At 41.2% G+C, this 21,052-nt stretch overlaps 1 protein-coding gene across 1 annotated transcript in view; it reads left to right on the top strand.

The window, feature by feature from the left end:
* The window catches only part of LOC139767208 (DNA helicase MCM8-like), a 214,242-nt gene that overhangs the window by 49,531 nt on the left and 143,659 nt on the right, over positions 1-21,052 (top strand). The window contains exons 4-5 of the mRNA XM_071696326.1: positions 1,534-1,790; positions 12,596-12,700. Of these exons, the coding sequence (XP_071552427.1) occupies positions 1,534-1,790; positions 12,596-12,700 (362 nt within the window). The remainder of the gene's footprint in view (positions 1-1,533; positions 1,791-12,595; positions 12,701-21,052) is intronic.

Raw genomic sequence — 21,052 nt, 5'->3', positions numbered from 1 at the left:
GAGGTGAAAGTTCTGGGAGCATTGAAAAATGTGTGGAAGTCGAGAACTTTATCTTGGAAAGCAAAAATGGGTATGTTTGAAGGAATAGTGATTTCAACAATGTTATATGGCTGCGAGGCATGGGCTGTAGATCGAGTTGTGCGGAGGAGGGTGGATGTGCTGGAAATGAGATGTTTGAGGACAATATGTGGTGTGAGGTGGTTTCGAGTAAGTAATGAAAGGGTAAGGGAGATATGTGGTAATAAAAAGAGTGTGGTTGAGAGAGCAGATGAGGGTGTTTTGAAATGGTTTGGTCACATGGAGAGAATGAGTGAGGAAAGATTGACCAAGAGGATATATGTGTCAGAGGTGGAGGGAACGAGGAGCTGTGGGAGACCAAATTGGAGGTGGAAAGATGGAGTGATTTCAAGGATCATGAATGGTGTCATGTGATAAGAGAGGGCCTGAAAAATATGAACAATATGGATATAAACAAAGATTCACTTTAAGAGGGGATACCAGTGATACAAAACACCACACCATTCCAATTTACATTATCTCATGATGCATGCCCTTCACCCTCCTGCATGTTCAGGCCCCAGTCACTCAAAATCTTTTCACTCCATCCCTCTGTCTCTAATTTGGTCTCTCCTTTCATTCTGTCCCATCCGCTGGTGACACATATTATATCCCTTTTGTCAACCTCTCCTCACTTATTCTCTTCATATGTTCAAACTATTTTAGCATATCCTTTTCACCTTTCTTAGCCACTTTTTATTACTGCATCTCTCTCTTATTCTATTATTACTTAGTTGATCAAACCACCACACCACATATTGCCCTCAAACATTTCTTTTCCAACATATCCACTCTCCTCCTTGTATCCTCATCTATAACCCATGCCTTGCATCTATTCCACATTCTTGGGACTGCGATGCCTTTGAACATACCCATTTTTGCCCTCCCACCCTTTTTTTCACACATCCCTTAATGTTCCCTTTGCATTTAGAAGTTTGCATGTTTGAAAAGGAGGAAGGAAGGGGTAAGGAAAGACCAAGAAAGAGATGGAAAGATGGAGTGAAGGAGGCTTTGGGGTATTAAGATCTGAGCATTTAGGATGGTGAAAGGCATGCTTGGGATGGAATGAATTGGATGGATTTATTATATGGGGAATAATATGCAGTCAGTGGGCTTATCATGGGCATGTAAAATGGCCTTGGTAAACCATTGAATAGCCTGTGGATGGTAAAATTTGGGTTCAGTAAATTAAACATGACAGCTACAGAGTGGATGTGTGCAAATGTTCATTTTTTCCTGACACTACCTCATTAGGGTGGGAATAGTAGTAAGGTAGAGAAGAAAAAAGAATCTTGGTGATCTTTGGCTAAAATGCTCTTTCCTTAGATAGTAGTCACAGTCATGAGCATTGCATTTGACAGTAGGGTTATTCCACTTTCTCTGTTCTCTTTATAGCAACTTGTTCTCTTATGAAACAGTAGAGTATCAAATTTTGTACATTGTTTTACATCACTCTGAATTATCATTTCATTTCAGGCAAACTTTTGAGTGTCAAAGGAACAGTTGTACGTGTAAGCAGCATCAAGCCCTTATGTACAAGATTGGCATTTACATGTATAGGGTGTGGCAGTGTTCAGGGGCTGAACCAAACTGAAGGTCGTTACACGATGCCAATGTCTTGCTGCATTCAGAACTGCAGATCACGGTCATTTGTTCCAGACCGCTCACACAAGCTAACACACACGGTGGATTGGCAGAGCTTCAGGATACAAGAGATTATTAGTGATGATCAGGTATGAAATTAGATGTCAGCTGAATTAATTGGGTGCTACCTGGTGCTGAGTTGAAATCATGCCACTTGATTGTACTTGGCATTTTACCTTCAAGACCTAATTTTAGTAATGTAGTGTGTTATCTATCCATCTTTTTTTTTATCTATTTTTTCATGGTAGGCTTCATCCCGTAGGCAGAAATACTGAGAGCATTTCTCCACATCTGGATAAATTGTTCCCTGTTAGCTTACCCAGGAGTCTCTGACCTTCCTCATATAAGTAGGATAAGTTATCTTACTCATGTCATGATAGTTCCCAGAACCACATGACTTGTACACACACACACACACACACACACACACACACACGCACACACACACACACACACACACACACACACACACACACACACACACACACACACAACAAAAATGGTACCAGAATTAAGAGAGCCAAGTTACAGAGAAAGGCTAAAGGCTAAATTTGCCAGTTTCGGAAGAGAAAAGAGTGATGGGTGACACGTAACAACCTTTAAGTTTTTAAAATAGATCAACGATGTGGACTAAAGAGTTTATTAAGAGATGTAGAGATAGAGCAACCAGAGGACATTACATGAAATTAAGCTTGAAATGTGTTCACATAGATGTAAAGAAGTATTCGTATAGTGAGGCAATGGTGGATGAATGGATTAGATTGACTGAGGACAGGGACAGTGCAGACAGCATACATGAATTTCAGAAGTTGTTTGATGGTAGAGAATGTTTGAGGTGGGGTCCCATGAGTGTAAAAGTCCCTCCCCATACAGGACAAATAGGTAAAGATACACACACACACACACAGACCTCCTTAGTGTAACGGTTAGCATTGTTGAACATTATGTGAGCATGGGCCACCTGGGATCATGCTTTCATAGGTTAAAATCCTGGTTGCAGCAGTCGTTCTACTGTCTTCTCAGCTGCCCATTCCTCCTTACAGGCTGGTCATTGTGTGTGGATGGTATTGCAGTAGAATTTTAGAAAGGAGGTGATTGTGTCATTGATTGGTTGGTAAAAATATTCAGTGTATGTATGGATAATGGTGAAGTGCCTGAGGATTGGCAGAATGCATGCATAGAGCCATTGTACAAAGGCAAAGGGGATGAAAGTGAGTGTTCAAACTACAAAGGCATAAGTGTATTGAGTATTCCTGGGAAATTGTATGGGAGGGTATTGATTGAGAGGGTGAAGGCATGGGCAGAACATCAGATTGGGGAAGAGTAGTGTGATTTCAGAGGTGGTAGAGGATGTGTGGATCAGGTGTTTGTTTTGAAGAATGTGTGTGATAAATACTTAGAAAAACATGGATTTGTATGCACCATTTATGAATCTGGAGAAGGCATATGATAGGGTTGATAGAGATGCTTTGTGGAAGGTCTTAAGAGTATATGGTGTGGGAGGTAAGTTGCTAGAAGCAGTAAAAAGTTTTTATGAAGGATGTAAGGCATGTGTACAAGTAGGAAGAGAGGAGTGTGATTGGTTCCCAGTGAAGGTCAGTCTGCGGAAGGGATTTGTGATGCTCCTGTGGTTGTTTAATTTGTGTATGGATGGGTTGTTTAGGGAGATAAATGCAAGAGTTTTAGAGAGAGGGGTGAGTATGCAGTCTGTTGGGGATGAGAGGGCCTGGGAAGTGAGTCATTTGTTGTCCACCAATGATACATCTCTGGTAGCTGATTTGAGTGAGAAACTGCAGAAGTTGGTGACTGAGATTGGAAAAGTGTATGAAAGGAGAGAGTTGTGAGTAAATGTGAATAAAAGCAAGATTATTAGGTTCGCTGGGGTTGAGGGACAAGTTAATTGGGATGCAAGTTTGAAAAGAGAAAAACTGGAGGAAGTGAAGTGTTTTTTTTTAGATATCTGGGAGTGGACTTAGCAGCAAATGGAACCATGGAAGCAGAAGTGAGTCACTGGGTGGGGGAGGGAGCAAAGGTTCTAGGAGTGATGAGGAATGTGTGGAAGGAGAGAACATTATCTCAGAGAGCAAAAATGGGTATGTTTGAGGGAATAGTAGTTCCAACAATATTATATGATTGCGAGGCCTGGGCTATAGATAGGGTTTTATGGAGGAGGGTGGATGCGTTGAAATGGTTTGGACATATGAAGAGAATGAGTGAGGAAAGATTGATAAAGGGGATATATATGTCAGAGGCAAAAGGAACAAAGGGAGGCAGAAGGCCAAATTGGAGGTGGAAAGATGGAGTGAAAAAGATTTTGAGCGATCAGGCCCTGGACATACAGGAGGGTGAGAGGCATGTAAGGAATAAGAATGAATTGGAACGATGTGATATACTGGGGTCGATGTGCTGCCAGTGGACTGAACCAGGGCATGTGAAACGTCTGGGGAAAACCATGGAAAGGTCTGTGGGGCCTGGATGTGGATAGGGAGCTGCGGTTTTCATGCATTACACATGACAGCTAGAGACTGAGCGTGAACGAATGTGGCCTTTTTTGTCTGTTTTCCTGGCGCTATCTCGCTGAAGCAGGGGCTAGCAACGCTGTTTCCTGTGGGGTGGGGTGGTGCCAGGAGTGGACAAGCACAAGCAAGTGTGAATATGTACAAGTGTTTATATGTATATGTATATGTGTGTGTATGTTGATATATATATATTTGTATGTGTATGGGCATTTATGTCTATATATGTGTATGTGAGTGGATAGGCCATTCTTCATGTTTCTTGGTGCTACCTTGCTGACACAGGAAACGGCAATCAAGTATGATGAATATATATAAACATTTTTTTTTCCCAAAAGAAGGAACAGAGAAGGGGGTCAGGTGAGGATATTCCCTCAAAGGCCCAGTCCTCTTTTCTTAACACTACCTCGCTAATGCGGGAAATGGGGAATAGTATGAAAGAAAGAAAAGATTTTTGGATCCTAGAAGCACTAGATGAGCATTCTATCAGGTGTGTGCCCAAAGGATTCAACCGAGAGGGAGCCCCCAAAGGATACTCAGGTGGGAACACCTAAAGGATGCTCAGGAGGGGACACCAGAAAGGCACCCGCCTAGGAGAAGCATCCAAATGATGCCTCCTCCCAGAAGAAGCATCAGATTGATGCCTCATCAGATGGACATCAGAACCATACTCCATTGGGAGAGTATCAGAAGCACTTGAACCACCACCACTGTGAGGTTTATGAGTCAGTGGTGTTCTAGACTTCCATGGATTATCCAATCTAGGTGTCTCAGCAAACTCATAACATTTGAATGGATGAAGGAAACAAGTGGTAAACTTATTAAAGTATATTCAAAACCATATTATAACTAATTACAAACAATCTTAATGTGGAACATTGCCACTGTCTACAATCCTCACACAAAAAGTGAAGGCATACAACTCATAATCAAATCTTACCCGAGAACCTCATAGTGCAGGCTGAAACGTAAGCCCACATCCTCTTCAGTTATAAAACTCCAAAAGGACATCAGTGTCAGGGAATATGCTGAGAGAGAGTCCCTACCAGCCTGCAAGAACCTGCAACAAGATTTTGCCAAAATGGCAGGGCTAACAGGAAGTGCTTACCGCCTGTCTTGCTTGAATAAAACTGTTCTTCTTAGCTGCCATCTGCATTACATATCTGGGACCAATTTCAGCCACACACCAAGTTTTCTTTTAAATGTGTCTGTAACTGTACCATGTATGTTTCTTATTTCTCTTGACTGGATACCAAATAATAGTCAGCTTTGTGGGTAGGATGTCATGTATTTTTATCTGATTAATTTTCAGTGTGTTCCATGGTATTCTTGAAGACTTAATTTATCTTCCCTGTCAATAGGTTTTTAGCTTTAACACATTTTCGTTGATACCTTCAATTTGTTGTGAGGCATAGATCATATACTATCTCTATTTGATAGGTTATATAACAGGATCTCTTTCAGCCCTTCATCATAGTTCATACGTTCCATCCCCGTGATTCTGCTCATGAAGCTTCAGAATTCACTCTAATATTTCCAATCATTTCACTGGTGACCACACAATACAGCAGTGTTCAATTTTACTTCTTATATATACATTGGCAGAATGCATGCATAGTGCCATTGTACAAAGGCAAAGGAGATAAAGGTGAATGATCAAATTACAGAGGTATAAGTCTGTTGAATATTCCTGGGAAATTATATGAGAGGGTGAAAGTATGCACAGAGCATCAGATTGGGGAAGAGCTGTGTGGTTTCATAAGTGGTAGAGGATGTGTGGATCAGGTGTTTGCTTTGAAGGATGCATGTTAGAAATACTTAGAAAAGTAAATGGATCTGTATGTAGCATTTATGGACCTGGAGAAGGCTTATGATAGAGTTGATAGAGATGCTCTGTGGAAGGTACTAAGAATATGTGGTGTGGGAGGCAAGTTGCTAGAAGCAGTGAAAAGTTTTTATTGAGGATGTAAGGCATATGTACGAGTAGGAAGAGAGGAAAGTGATTGGTTCTCAGTGAAGGTTGGTTTGTGGAAGGGGTGCGTGATGTCTCCATGGTTGTTTAATTTGTTTATGGATGGGATTGTTAGGGAGGTGAATGCAAGAGTTTTGAAGAGAGGGGCAACTATGCAGTCTGTTGTGGATGAGAGGGCTTGGGAAGTGAGTGAGTTGTTGTTTGCTGATGATACAGTGCTGGTGGCTGATTCGGGTGAGAAACTGCAGAAGGTGGTGACTGAGTTTGGTAAAGTGTGTGAAAGAAGAAAGCTGAGAGTAAATGTGAATAAGAGCAAGGTTATTAGGTACAGTAGGGTTGAGGGACAAGTCAATTGGGAGGTAAGTTTGAATGGAGAAAAATTGGAGGAAGTGAAGTGTTTTAGATATCTGAGAGTGGATTTGGCAGCGGATGGAACCATGGAGGCAGAAGTGCGTCACAGGGTGGGGGAGGGGGCAAAAGTTCTGGGAGCATTGAAAAATCTGTGGAACGCGAGAACATTATCTTGCAAAGCAAAGATGGGTATGTTTGAAGGTACGGTGGTTCCAACAATGTTATATGGTTGTGAGGCGTGGGCTGTAGATGGAGTTGTGCGGAGGAGGGTGGATGTGTTGGAAATGAGATGTTTGAGGACAATATGTGGTGTGAGATGGTTTGATCGAGTAAGAAATGAAAGGGTAAGAGAGATGTGTGGTAATGAAAAGAGTGTGGGTGTTTTGAAATGGTTTGGTCACATTGAGAGAATGAGTGAGGAAAGATTGACAGAGAGGATATATGTGTCAGAGGTGGAGGGAACGAGGAGAAGTGGGAGACCAAATTGGAGGTGGAAGGATGGAGTGAAAAAGATTTTGAGTGATTGGGACCTGAACATGCAGGAGGGTGAAAGGCATGCAAGGAATAGAATGAATTGGAAGATGTGGTATACTGGGGTTGACATGCTGTCAGTGGATTGAACCAGGGCATGTGAAGTGTCTGGGGTAAACCATGGAAAGTTTTGTGGGGTCTGGATGTGGAAAGGGAGCTGTGGTTTTGTTGCATTATACATGACAGCTAGAGGCTGAGTGTGAACGAATGTGGCCTTTTTTGTCTTTTCCTAGCGCTACCTTGCGCATATGCAGGGAGAGGGGGGTTGTCATTTCATGTGTGGTGGGGTGGCAACGGGAATGAATAGAGGCAGCAAATATGAATTATGTATATGTGTATGTCTGTGTATGTTTATATATGTATACATTGAAATGTATAGTTATGTTTATGTGTGTGTGTGTGTGTGTGTGTGTGGACATGTATGTATGTATATATACATGTGTACGTGGGTGGGTTGGGCCATTCTTTCGTCTGTTTCCTTGTGCTACCTCGCTAGCGCGGGAAATGGCAAATGTTAAAAACATTAATTACTGTCATCAATAGGATTCTACCTTCTGTTGAGAAAGCTCTCAGAATCACTCGATATCAGTATCTTCTTAAAATGCCCTATGAAATCAAATTTCTCATGATGACATCCAAATATTTCATATTTGTCCCACTTTCTAGCACTTTTCCTGTTGGATAGTATAATTTATAAAGTATTGAGACTAATATTTTCTTGTGGTATCCCTGATAGAGCATTCCTCCTCAAATGTGGTTTTGTTTGCTACCATTTAAATTTTTTTGTTTGTTAAATGCTCTTTAATCCATTGTTCTAACTTGTCCTTAATGTTTTGTTTAGCTAATTTCTCTAGCAAAATCCTGTTGCTCTCTTTGTCAAATACTGTTGCTAAGTCAAGAAAAACATATCCATTCTTTAACCTCAAATCAAGCTTTTGTATGTCATGTTGATAAATTAACAATTAAGTTAGTGAACTTTTTCCTGGAATAACTCTGTGTTGGCTTATATACATGTAGATAATCTTGATTAGATGGTTTAATATATGTCCTTAATCACTTTATCAGACATTTATTACATGTGAAGTTAAGCTAACTGGTCTCAGCTGTTTAGGAATTAGTTTACATCCTTAGAGAGAGAGAAAGTTGAACAGTTTGTACCTTGTGATAAGGTCTCCTAAGCCATGATAAAGAATGTTTACATAGGAACATATCTGAAGAGTCAAGGTTAATGGGTTAGGCCATGTCAGTGAAGTAAGTAGTGGAAAGGGTAGGATCAAAAATAAATGGACTCACAGAAAGAGAAATAGGTATACCTATGGCCTTCTCATCCTCACTCATTCTTTCCATATGTCCAAACCTTTTCAACACACCCTCTTCTACTCTTTCAACTACACTCTTTTTATTACTACACATCTCTCTAACCCTTTCATTACTTAATCAAACCACCCCAGACCACATATTGTCCTCAAACTTTTTATCTCCAACACCTCCACCCTCCTCTGTACAACCCTCTCTGTAGCCCATGCCTCACAACCATGTAATATTGTTGGAACTACTATTCCTTGAAGCATACCCATTTTTGCAATCCAAGATAATGTTCTCTCTTTCCACACATTCTTCATTGCTCTCAGAACCTTCACCCCTTCCCCCACCTTGTGACTCACTTCTGCTTCCATGGTTCCATTTACTTCCAAGTCCACTCTCAGATATCTAAAACACTTCACTTCCTCCAATTTTTCTCCATTCAGACTTGCATCCCAACTAACTTGTCTCTCAACCCTGATGAATCTAATAACCTTTTTCTTATTCACAGTTACTCCTAACTTTCTCCTTTTACATACTTTTCCAAGCTCAAGTCACCAACCTCTGCAGTTTATCACTCTAATCAGCTGCCAGTGCTGTATCATTGGCAAACAACAACTGACTGACTTCCCAAGCCCTCTCATCCCCAACAGACTGCATACTTGCCCCTCTCTCCAGAACTCTTGCATTTACCTCCCTAGCCAACCCATCCATAAACAAATTAAACAACCATGGGGACATCACACCCCTGCTGCTGACTGACCTTCAATGGGAATGAATCACTCTCCTCTCTTCCTGCTCACATACATGCCTGAAATCCTTGATAAAAACTTTTCGCTGCTTCTGGCAGCCTACTTCCCTCACCATATACTCTTAAGACCTTCCACAAAGCATCTTTATCAACCCTATCATATGCCTTCTCGAAAACCATAAATGCTACATACAAATCCATCTGTTTTTTCTAGATATTTCTGACACACATTCTTCAAAGAAAACACTTGATCCAAACATCCTCTACCACTTCTGAAACCACACTGCTCTTCCCCAGTCTGATGCTCTGTACATGCCAACACCCTATCAATCAATTCCCTCCCATACAACTTTCCAGTAATACTCAACAAACTTTGTAGTTTGAACACTCACCTTTATCCCCTTTGCCTTGGTATAATGGCACTATACACATTCTGCCAATCCTCAAGCACTTCACTATGGTCCATACATACATTGAATATCCTTGCCAACCAATCAACAACACAGTCACCCCCTTTCTTAATATGTTCAACTGCAGTACTGTCTAACCCTGCTGCCTTGCTGGATTTCATCTTCTGCAAGGCTTTCACCACCTCTTCTCTCTTAACCAAACCATTCTCCCTGACCCTCTCACATTGCACTCCACCTCAACCAAAACACCCTACATCTGCCACTGTGTCATCAAACATATTCAACACACCTTCATAATACTCACTGTATCTCCTTCTCATTTCATCACTACCTGTTATCACTTACACCTTGCCCCCTTCATCGATGTTCCCATTTGTTCTCTTGTCTTACACACAATATTTACCCTGTTCCAAAGCATCTTTTTATTTTCCCTAAACTTTAATGGTATTCTCTCACCCCAACTCTCATTTGCCCTCTTTTTCAACCTTTGCACCTTCCTCTTGATCTCCTGCTGCTTTCTTTTATACATCTCCCAGTCATTTGCACTCCTTCCATGTAAATATTGTCCAGACGCTTCTCTTTTCTCTTTCACCAACAACTTTACTTCACTCCACCACTCACAACCCTTTCTTATCTGCCCATCTCCCACCTTTCTCAAGCAACATTCATCATTTACACATGCCATCACTGCTTCCCTAAATGCGTCCCATTCCTCTCCCACTCCCCTCATGTCATTTGCCCTCACCTTTTGCCATTCTACACTCAATCTCTCCTGGTACTTCCTCATACAAGTGTCCTTTTTAAGCTCACTTACTCTCACCACTCTCTTCTCCCCAGCATTTTCTCTTTTTTGAAAACCTCTTCAAATCTTCACCTCCACAAGATAGAGATATCCCACCAGCTGCCCCTCTTAGCACATTAACATCCAAAAGTCTTTCTTTTGCATGCCTATTGATTCACACGTAATCTACTACTGTCCATTGACCATCTCCTACTCACATATATATACTTATGAATCTCTCTCTTTTTGAGTCAGGTATTTCCACTCACCAGTCTTTTTTCAGCACGCAAATCCACAAGCTCTTCATTTCCATTCACAACACTGAGTACCCCATGTACATCACTTATACCCACAACTACCACATTACTCACCTATGCATTTAAATCGCCCATCACTAATACCTAGTCTTGTGCACCAAAGCTGCTGACACACTCACTCAGGTGCTCCCAAAACATTTGCCTCTCATGATCTTTCTTCTCATGACCAGGTGCATAAGCACCAATAATCACTTATCTCTCTCCACCCACTTTCACTTTTACCCACATCAATCTAGAATTTACTTTCGTACACTCTATCACACACTCCCATAACTCCTGCCTCAGGAGTAGTGCTTCTCCTTCATTTGCTCTTGTCTTCTCACCAACCCCTGACTTTTCCAAACCTTCTTTCTCTTTACCCTTGAGCTATGTTTTACTCAGAGCCGGAATATCCAGGTTTCTTTCCTCAAATGTACTACCTACCTCTCCTTTCTTCTCATCTTGGTTACATCCACACACTTTTAGACACCCTAATTGAGCCTTTGAGGAGGATAAGCACTCCCCACTTGCCTCCTTCTGCTGTTTCCGTTTTTTGATATTGAAATACAAGAAAGGGAGGGTTTCCAGCCACCCAACCCCCACCCCCTTTAGTCACCTTCTACGAGATGCAGGGAATACATGGAAGTATTCTTTTCCCTTGTTCCCAGGGATCCAAAAATATTATTTATTATTTTGTTTATTTTATTTTGCTTTGTCGCTGTCTCCCGCGTTAGCGAGGTAGTGCAAGGAAACAGACGAAAGAATAGCCCAACCCACCCACATACACATGTATATATATATACACATCCACACATGCAAAATATACATACCTATACATCTCAACATATACATATATACACATGTACCTAATTCATACTGTCTGCCTTTATTCATTCCCATTGCCACCCCGCCACATATGAAATAACAACCCCCTCCCCCCTCATATGTGTGAGGTAGCGCTAGGAAAAGACAACATAGGCCATATTCGTTCACAGTCTCTAGCTGTCATGTAATAATGCGCTGAAACCACAGCTCCCTTTCCACATCCAGGCCCCACAGAACTTTCCATGGTTTACCCCAGACGCTTCACATGCCCTGGTTTAATCCATTGACAGCACGTCGACCCCGGTATACCACATTGTTCCTATTCACTCTATTCCTTGCATTCCTTTCACCCTCCTGCATGTTCAGGCCCCGATCACTCAAAATCTTTTTCACTTCATCTTTCCATCTCCAATTTGGTCTCCCCCTTCTCCTCATTCCCTCCACCTCTGACACATATATCCTCTTGGTCAATCTTTCCTCACTCATTCTCTCCATGTGACCAAACCATTTCAAAACACCCTCTTCTGCTCTCTCAACCACGCTCTTTTTATTATCACACATCTCTCTTACCCTATTATTACTTACTCGATCAAACCACCTCACACCACATATTGTCCTCAAACATCTCATTTCCAGCACATCCACCCTCCTCCGCACAACTCTATCTATAGCCCACGCCTCGCAACCATATAACATTGATGGAACCACTATTCCTTCAAATATATGAAGTAAAAAATCTACCTCTAAACCAGTTGGTTCTGAGCTACATAGTGAGAATGAGTCTTTGGATGAGGACATGCAAGATCCTTCCCAGTTATCTACTGTTTAGCTAAGGTATGAATCTAATGGTGCTTGGTGTAGTTGTGGTATGAGAAAGACTGCCTATTTTAGTGACAAAAGTGTGCTTAGTGAGTCCTTGCATGATTAGCTATAATACAGTACAGAAATATGTGCTCTTGTTACCTATGTTCATGAGACTGCCCTGCAGGAAGGAAAAGTTTTTCAAATTTCAAAATTCCATAGGCAATTTAATATAGTCTCTCTTTCCTACATAAATTGAAATGGGTTAGAATTGGAATGGTAGCAGTCTTTATAGTTGAAGGATTAAGATACCCATTTAAGATTCAAGGTACCAATACTGATTATATCTTCCATACAGAGAGAAGGAGGTCGTGTCCCACGGACAGTTGAATGTGAAGTGAGAGAAGATCTTGTAGACTCTTGTGTCCCAGGAGATATGGTCACTGTAACTGGCATTGTGAAGGTTAGATGAATATTGTTAATGTCATTTTGAACTTGTATTTTTCATTTTTATTGGTCGGTTGTCAAACTAAAGCGGTGAATTGTCTTTAGTTTGGAATGGTTGGGACTGAGCAGTTGCCAGACTCAAATGTTTGTGGAGTATAGAGAATGAACATTTCAAGGGATTTTGGAGGTTTGGCAAACAGCAGAGTCCAGAAATGTGTGCTAATTTTATTGAAATACAGTGATAGAATTCACAGCACTCTTAAACCAGTATGTTCAACCAATTTGAAGAGAAAATGCCAAAAAAGAAACATTTTCTGACTCCTTTCCTTGCAATACCGAGTACATTCCTGCTAAGCATTTATTTAAGATAGTAAGGCATATTGTAGTTTTCAAAAATATTTAGATTCTTAGCAAATATTGGGTTCTTTTACAGTTTACACCCCACAGAAATTTGAAATGAGTCTTTTTAGAAGTACTCTGACATATATCACTTGTATTTCAATTTTTAAAAGAAGAAACAAGAAAAACCTAAGCGGGGAGTACTCACCCTTCTCAAAGGTTCAAACTGGAGTAAAATTTATCACAATTTCCACAAGGCACTTTATAGATGCATCCAAGAGAATTTTCTGGTGAATTCCTGATTAAGATATTCTTTATAGTATTATTGTTGCTAAAGGCAACATTTACATTAAAGGATTTAAGCAACATGGGAAGTAAAGTGTGGAAATTGTGATATATTTTATGTTGGTCAGACTGGTAAGGATCTTTCTGTTAGACTTAAGCAAGATAAATATAGTATAAGAACGGGACAAGAATCAAATGCCTTGTTTAATCATGTTAAAAACTATGATCATTGTATTGACTGGAGTAATGCTATCTCAGTTATTAACTCTAACTCTATTACCAAGAGAAATATCATTGAATCTTCTATTATTAAATACACCAAGAATTATAATCTTAATATTTGTGATGGTCTATACAAATTAGATAACTTTATTGTTGATAAAATTTGTAAAATGATACGTTTATGAACGCTCGTTGTATGTTTTGGACAATCACATGTTTACCAAATGGAGTCCTAGCTTCATCTCTTCGATGTATATCAACTGACTTTTATTCCTCTCTTGTGTCTCCCCTGATGATGTGATTATTACACGAAAGCGCACATGGGAACTTATCGTGTTTCATTTTCCGTGTGGACTCATAGGAATATATATTTTTTTTTTTTTTTTTTTGCCGCTGTCTCCCACGTTTGCGAGGTAGCGCAAGGAAACAGACGAAAGAAATGGCCCAACCCGCCCCCATACACATGTATATACATGCGTCCACACACGCAAATATACATACCTACACAGCTTTCCATGGTTTTCCCCAGACGCTTCACATGCCCTGATTCAATCCACTGACAGCACGTCAATCCCGGTATACCACATCGATCCAATTTCCAGCACATCCATCCTCCTGCGCACAACTCTATCCATAGCCCACGCCTCGCAACCATACAACATTGTTGGAACCACTATTCCTTCAAACATACCCATTTTTGCTTTCCGAGATAATGTTCTCGACTTCCACACATTCTTCAAGGCCCACAGAATTTTCGCCCCCTCCCCCACCCTATGATCCACTTCCGCTTCCATGGTTCCATCCGCTGCCAGATCCACTCCCAGATATCTAAAACACCTCACTTCCTCCAGTTTTTCTCCATTCAAACTCACCTCCCAATTGACTTGACCCTCAACCCTACTATACCTAATAACCTTGCTCTTATTCACATTTACTCTTAACTTTCTTCTTCCACACACTTTACCAAACTCAGTCACCAGCTTCTGCAGTTTCTCACATGAATCAGCCACCAGCGCTGTATCATCAGCGAACAACAACTGACTCACTTCCCAAGCTCTCTCATCCCCAACAGACTTCATACTTGCCCCTCTTTCCAAAACTCTTGCATTTACCTCCCTAACAACCCCATCCATAAACAAATTAAACAACCATGGAGACATCACACACCCCTGCCGCAAACCTACATTCACTGAGAACCAATCACTTTCCTCTCTTCCTACACGTACACATGCCTTACATCCTCGATAAACACTTTTCACTGCTTCTGACAACTTGCCTCCCACACCATATATTCTTAATACCTTCCACAGAGCATCTCTATGAACTCTATCATATGCCTTCTCCAGATCCATAAATGCTACATACAAATCCATTTGCTTTTCTAAGTATTTCTCACATACATTCTTCAAAGCAAACACCTGATCCACACATCCTCTACCACTTCTGAAACCACACTGCTCTTCCCCAATCTGATGCTCTGTACATGCCTTCACCCTCTCAATCAATACCCTCCCATATAATTTACCAGGAATACTCAACAAACTTATACCTCTGTAATTTGAGCACTCACCCTTATCCCCTTTGCCTTTGTACAGTGGCACTATGCACGCATTCCGCCAATCCTCAGGCACCTCACCATGAGTTATACATACATTAAATAACCTTACCAACCAGTCAATAATACAGTCAACCCCTTTTTTAATAAATTCCACTGCAATGCCATCGAAACCTGCTGCCTTGCCGGCTTTCATCTTCCGCAAAGCCTTTACTACCTCTTCTCTGTTTACCAAATCATTTTCCCTAACCCTCTCACTTTGCACACCACCTCGACCAAAACACCCTATATCTGCCACTCTATCATCAAACACATTCAACAAACCTTCAAAATACTCACTCCATCTCCTTCTCACATCACCACTACTTGTTATCACCTCCCCATTTGCGCGCTTCACTGAAGTTCCCATTTGCTCCCTTGTCTTACGCACTTTATTTACCTCCTTATAGAACATCTTTTTATTCTCCCTAAAATTTAATGATACTCTCTCACCCCAACTCTCATTTGCCCTCTTTTTCACCTCTTGCACCTTTCTCTTGACCTCCTGTCTCTTTCTTTTATACATCTCCCACTCAATTGCATTTTTTCCCTGCAAAAATCGACCAAATGCCTCTCTCTTCTCTTTCACTAATAATCTTACTTCTTCATCCCACCACTCACTACCCTTTCTGATCAACCCACGTCCCACTCTTCTCATGCCACAAGCATCTTTTGCGCAATCCATCACTGATTCCCTAAATACATCCCATTCCTCCCCCACTCCCCTTACTTCGATTGTTCTCACCTTTTTCCATTCTGTACTCAGTGTCTCCTGGTACTACCTCACACAAGTCTCCTTCCCAAGCTCACTTATTCTCACCACCCTCTTCACCCCAACATTTACTCTTCTTTTCTGAAAACCCATACAAATCTTCACCTTAGCCTCCACAAGATAATGATCAGACATCCCTCCAGTTGCACCTCTTAGCACATTAACATCCAAAAGTCTCTCTTTCGCTCGCCTGTCAATTAACACGTAATGCAATAACGCTCTTTGGCCATCTCTCCTACTTACACACACATATATATATATATATATATATATATATATATATATATATATATATATATATATATATATATATATATATGGTGATGTGAGAAGGAGATGGAGTGAGTATTTTGAAGGTTTGTTGAATGTGTTTGATGATAGAGTGGCAGATATAGGGTGTTTTGGTCGAGGTGGTGTGCAAAGTGAGAGGGTTAGGGAAAATGATTTGGTAAACAGAGAAGAGGTAGTGAAAGCTTTGCGGAAGATGAAAGCCGGCAAGGCAGCAGGTTTGGATGGTATTGCAGTGGAATTTATTAAAAAAGGGGGTGACTGTATTGTTGACTGGTTGGTAAGGTTATTTAATGTATGTATGACTCATGGTGAGGTGCCTGAGGATTGGCGGAATGCGTGCATAGTGCCATTGTACAAAGGCAAAGAGGATAAGAGTGAGTGCTCAAATTACAGAGGTATAAGTTTGTTGAGTATTCCTGGTAAATTATATGGGAGGGTATTGATTGAGAGGGTGAAGGCATGTACAGAGCATCAGATTGGGGAAGAGCAGTGTGGTTTCAGAAGTGGTAGAGGATGTGTGGAACAGGTGTTTTCTTTGAAGAATGTATGTGAGAAATACTTAGAAAAGCAAATGGATTTGTATGTAGCATTTATGGATCTGGAGAAGGCATATGATAGAGTTCATAGAGATGCTCTGTGGAAGGTATTAAGAATATATGGTGTGGGAGGAAAGTTGTTAGAAGCAGTGAAAAGTTTTTATCGAGGATGTAAGGCATGTGTACGTGTAGGAAGAGAGGAAAGTGATTGGTTCTCAGTGAATGTAGGTTTGCGGCAGGGGTGTGTGATGTCCCCATGGTTGTTTAATTTGTTTATGGATGGGGTTGTTAGGGAGGTAAATGCAAGAGTTTTTGAAAGAGGGGCAAGTATGAAGTCTGTTGGGGATGAGAGAGCTTGGGAAGTGAGTCAGTTGTTGTTCGCTGATGATACAGCGCTGGTGGCTGATTCATGTGAGAAACTGCAGAAGCTGGTGACTGAGTTTGGTAAAGTGTGTGGAAGAAGAAAGTTAAGAGTAAATGTGAATAAGAGCAAGGTTATTAGGTACAGTAGGGTTGAGGGTCAAGTCAATTGGGAGGTGAGTTTGAATGGAGAAAAACTGGAGGAAGTGAAGTGTTTTAGATATCTGGGAGTGGATCTGGCAGCGCATGGAACCATGGAAGCGGAAGTGGATCATAGGATGGGTGAGGGGGCGAAAATTCTGGGGGCCTTGAAGAATGTGTGGAAGTCGAGAACATTATCTCGGAAAGCAAAAATGGGTATGTTTGAAGGAATAGTGGTTCCAACAATGTTGTATGGTTGCGAGGCATGGGCTATGGATAGAGTTGTGCGCAGGAGGATGGATGTGCTGGAAACGAGATGTTTGAGGACAATGTGTGGTGTGAGGTGGTTTGATCGAGTGAGTAACGTAAGGGTAAGAGAGATGTGTGGAAATAAAAAGAGCGTGGTTGAGAGAGCAGAAGAGGGTGTTTTGAAGTGGTTTGGGCACATGGAGAGAATGAGTGAGGAAAGATTGACCAAGAGGATATATGTGTCGGAGGTGGAGGGAACGAGGAGAAGAGAGAGACCAAATTGGAGGTGGAAAGATGGAGTGAAAAAGATTTTGTGTGATCGGAGCCTGAACATGCAGGAGGGAGAAAGGAGGGCAAGGAATAGAGTGAATTGGAGCGATGTGGTATACCAGGGTTGACGTGCTGTCAGTGGATTGAATCAAGGCATGTGAAGCGTCTGTGGTAAACCATGGAAAGCTGTGTAGGTATGTATATTTGCGTGTTTGAACGTATGTATATACATGTGTATTGGGGGGGGTTGGGCCATTTCTTTCGTCTGTTTCCTTGCGCTACCTCGCAAACGCGGGAGACAGCGACAAAGCAAAAAAAAAAAAAAAAAAAATTCTGGGGACCCTGAAGAATGTGTGGAAGTCGAGAATATTATCTCGGAAAGCAAAAATGGGTATGTTTGAAGGAATAGTGGTTCCAACAATGTTGTATGGTTGCGAGGCGTGGGCTATGGATAGAGTTGTGTGCAGGAGGATGGATGTGCTGGAAATGAGATGTTTGAGGACAATGTGTGGTGTGAGGTGGTTTGATCGAGTAAGTAACGTAAGGGTAAGAGAGATGTGTGGAAATAAAAAGAGCGTGGTTGAGAGAGCAGAAGAGGGTGTTTTGAAATGGTTTGGGCACATGGAGAGAATGAGTGAGGAAAGATTGACCAAGAGGATATATGTGTCGGAGGTGGAGGGAACGAGGAGAAGAGGGAGACCAAATTGGAGGTGGAAAGATGGAGTGAAAAAGATTTTGTGTGATCGGGGCCTGAACATGCAGGAGGGTGTAAGGAGGGCAAGGAATAGAGTGAATTGGAGCGATGTGGTATACTGGGGTTGACGTGCTGTCAGTGGATTGAATCAAGGCATGTGTATGGGGGTGGGTTGGGCCATTTCTTTCGTCTGTTTCCTTGCGCTACCTCGCAAATGCGGGAGACAGCGGCAAAAAAAAAAAAAATATATATATATATATATATATATATATATATATATGTATCGAGATAGACTTCCCCATAATTTTTTTAAAGGGGAAGTAAATGTTTATAGTTGTGTTACTGGAGTGACAGTTTTCATACATGGTGCTTTGACAAGAAAATAGTGAAATTGGAAAAAATGTAGCTTAGACATTGAAGCTTATTGATACAGTGGTTAAATTGATGAGAACTACTATTGACGTTTGTGTAAATAAATTATACATTTTCCATTTTCCATAGCCAGAGGTTGAACCATTATGTGACATTCATTTTTTCATTTCATTTCAAGCTAGAAGTTTCGGTTTCTAAATTATTTCTTACATTTTTCATATGTATATATATGTATGTGTGTGTGTGTGTATATGTGCATATGTATGTGTATGTATATATATATATATATATATATATATATGTATATGTATATACATCCAAACCTGCTGCCTTGCCGGCTTTCATCTTCCGCAAAGCTTTTACTACCTCCTCTCTGTTTACCAAATCATTTTCCCTAACCCTCTCACTTTGCACACCACCTCGACCAAAACACCCTATATCTGCCACTCTATCATCAAACACATTCAACAAACCTTCAAAATACTCACTCCATCTCCTTCTCACATCACCACTATTTGTTATCACCTCCCCATTTGCGCCCTTCACTGAAGTTCCCATTTGCTCCCTTGTCTTACGCACTTTATTTACCTCCTTCCAGAACATCTTTTTATTCTCCCTAAAATTTAATGATACTCTCTCACCCCAACTCTCATTTGCCCTCTTTTTCACCTCTTGCACCTTTCTCTTGACCTCCTGTCTCTTTCTCTTATACATCTCCCACTCAGTTGTATTTTTTCCCTGCAAAAATCGTCCAAATGCCTCTCTCTTCTCTTTCACTAATAATCTTACTTCTTCATCCCACCATTCACTACCCTTTCTAATGAACCCACGTCCCACTCTTCTCATGCCACAAGCATCTTTTGCGCAATCCATCACTGATTCCCTAAATACATCCCATTCCTCCCCCACTCCCCTTACTTCCATTGTTCTCACCTTTTTCCATTCAGTACTCAGTCTCTCCTGGTACTTCCTCACACAAGTCTCCTTCCCAAGCTCTTTTACTCTCACCACCCTCTTCACCCCAACATTCTCTCTTCTTTTCTGAAAACCCATACAAATCTTCACCTTAGCCTCCACAAGATAATGATCAGACATCCCTCCAGTTGCACCTCTCAGCACATTAACATCCAAAAGTCTCTCTTTCGTGTGCGTGTCAATTAACACGTAATCCAATAACGCTCCCTGGCCATCTCTCCTACTTACATACGTATACTTATGTATATCTCGCTTTTTAAACCAGGTATTCCCAATCACCAGTCCTTTTTCAGGACATAAATCTACAAGCTCTTCACCATTTCCATTTACAACACTGAACACCCCATGTATACCAATTATTCCCTCAACTGCCACATTACTCACCTTTGCATTCAAATCACCCATCACTATAACCCGGTCTCGTGCATCAAAACCACTAATACACTCATTCAGCTGCTCCCAAAACACTTGCCTCTCATGATCTTTCTTCTCATGCCCAGGTGCATATGCACCAATAATCACCCATCTCTCTCCATCAACTTTCAGTTTTACCCATATTAATCGAGAATTTACTTTCTTACATTCTATCACAGACTCCCACAACTCCTGTTTCAGGAGTACTGCTACTCCTTCCCTTGCTCTTGTCCTCTCACTAACCCCTGACTTTACTCCCAAGACATTCCCAAACCACTCTTCCCCTTTACCCTTGAACTTCGTTTCACTCAGAGCCAAAACATCCGGGTTCCTTTCCTCAAACATACTACCTATCTCTCCTTTTTTCACATCTTGGTTACATCCACACACATTTAGACACCACAGTCTGAGCCTTCGAGGAGGATGAGCACTCCCCGCATGACTCCTTCTGTTTCCCATTTTAGAAAGTTAAAAAATACAAGGAGGGGAGGATTTCTGGATGGTATTGCAGTGAAATTTATTAAAAAAGGGGGTGACTGTATTATTGACTGGTTGGTAAGGTTATTTAATGTATGTATGACTCATGGTGAGGTGCCTGAGGGTTGGCAGAATGCATGCATAGTGCTATTGTACAAAGGCAAAGGGGATAAGTGTGAGTGCTCAAATTACAGAGGTATAAGTTTGTTGAGTATTCCTGGTAAATTATATGGGAGGGTATTGATTGAGAGGGTGAAGCCATGTACAGAGCATCAGACTGGGGAAGAGCAGTGTGGTTTCAGAAGTGGTAGAGGATGTGTGGATCAGGTGTTTGCTTTGAAGAATGTATGTGAGAAATACTTAGAAAAGCAAATGGA

This window comes from Panulirus ornatus, chromosome 59 (genome assembly GCF_036320965.1).
Source record: "Panulirus ornatus isolate Po-2019 chromosome 59, ASM3632096v1, whole genome shotgun sequence".
In the NCBI taxonomy this organism is placed as follows: Eukaryota; Metazoa; Arthropoda; class Malacostraca; order Decapoda; family Palinuridae; genus Panulirus; species Panulirus ornatus.
This window is presented reverse-complemented; position numbering and strand designations above follow the sequence as displayed.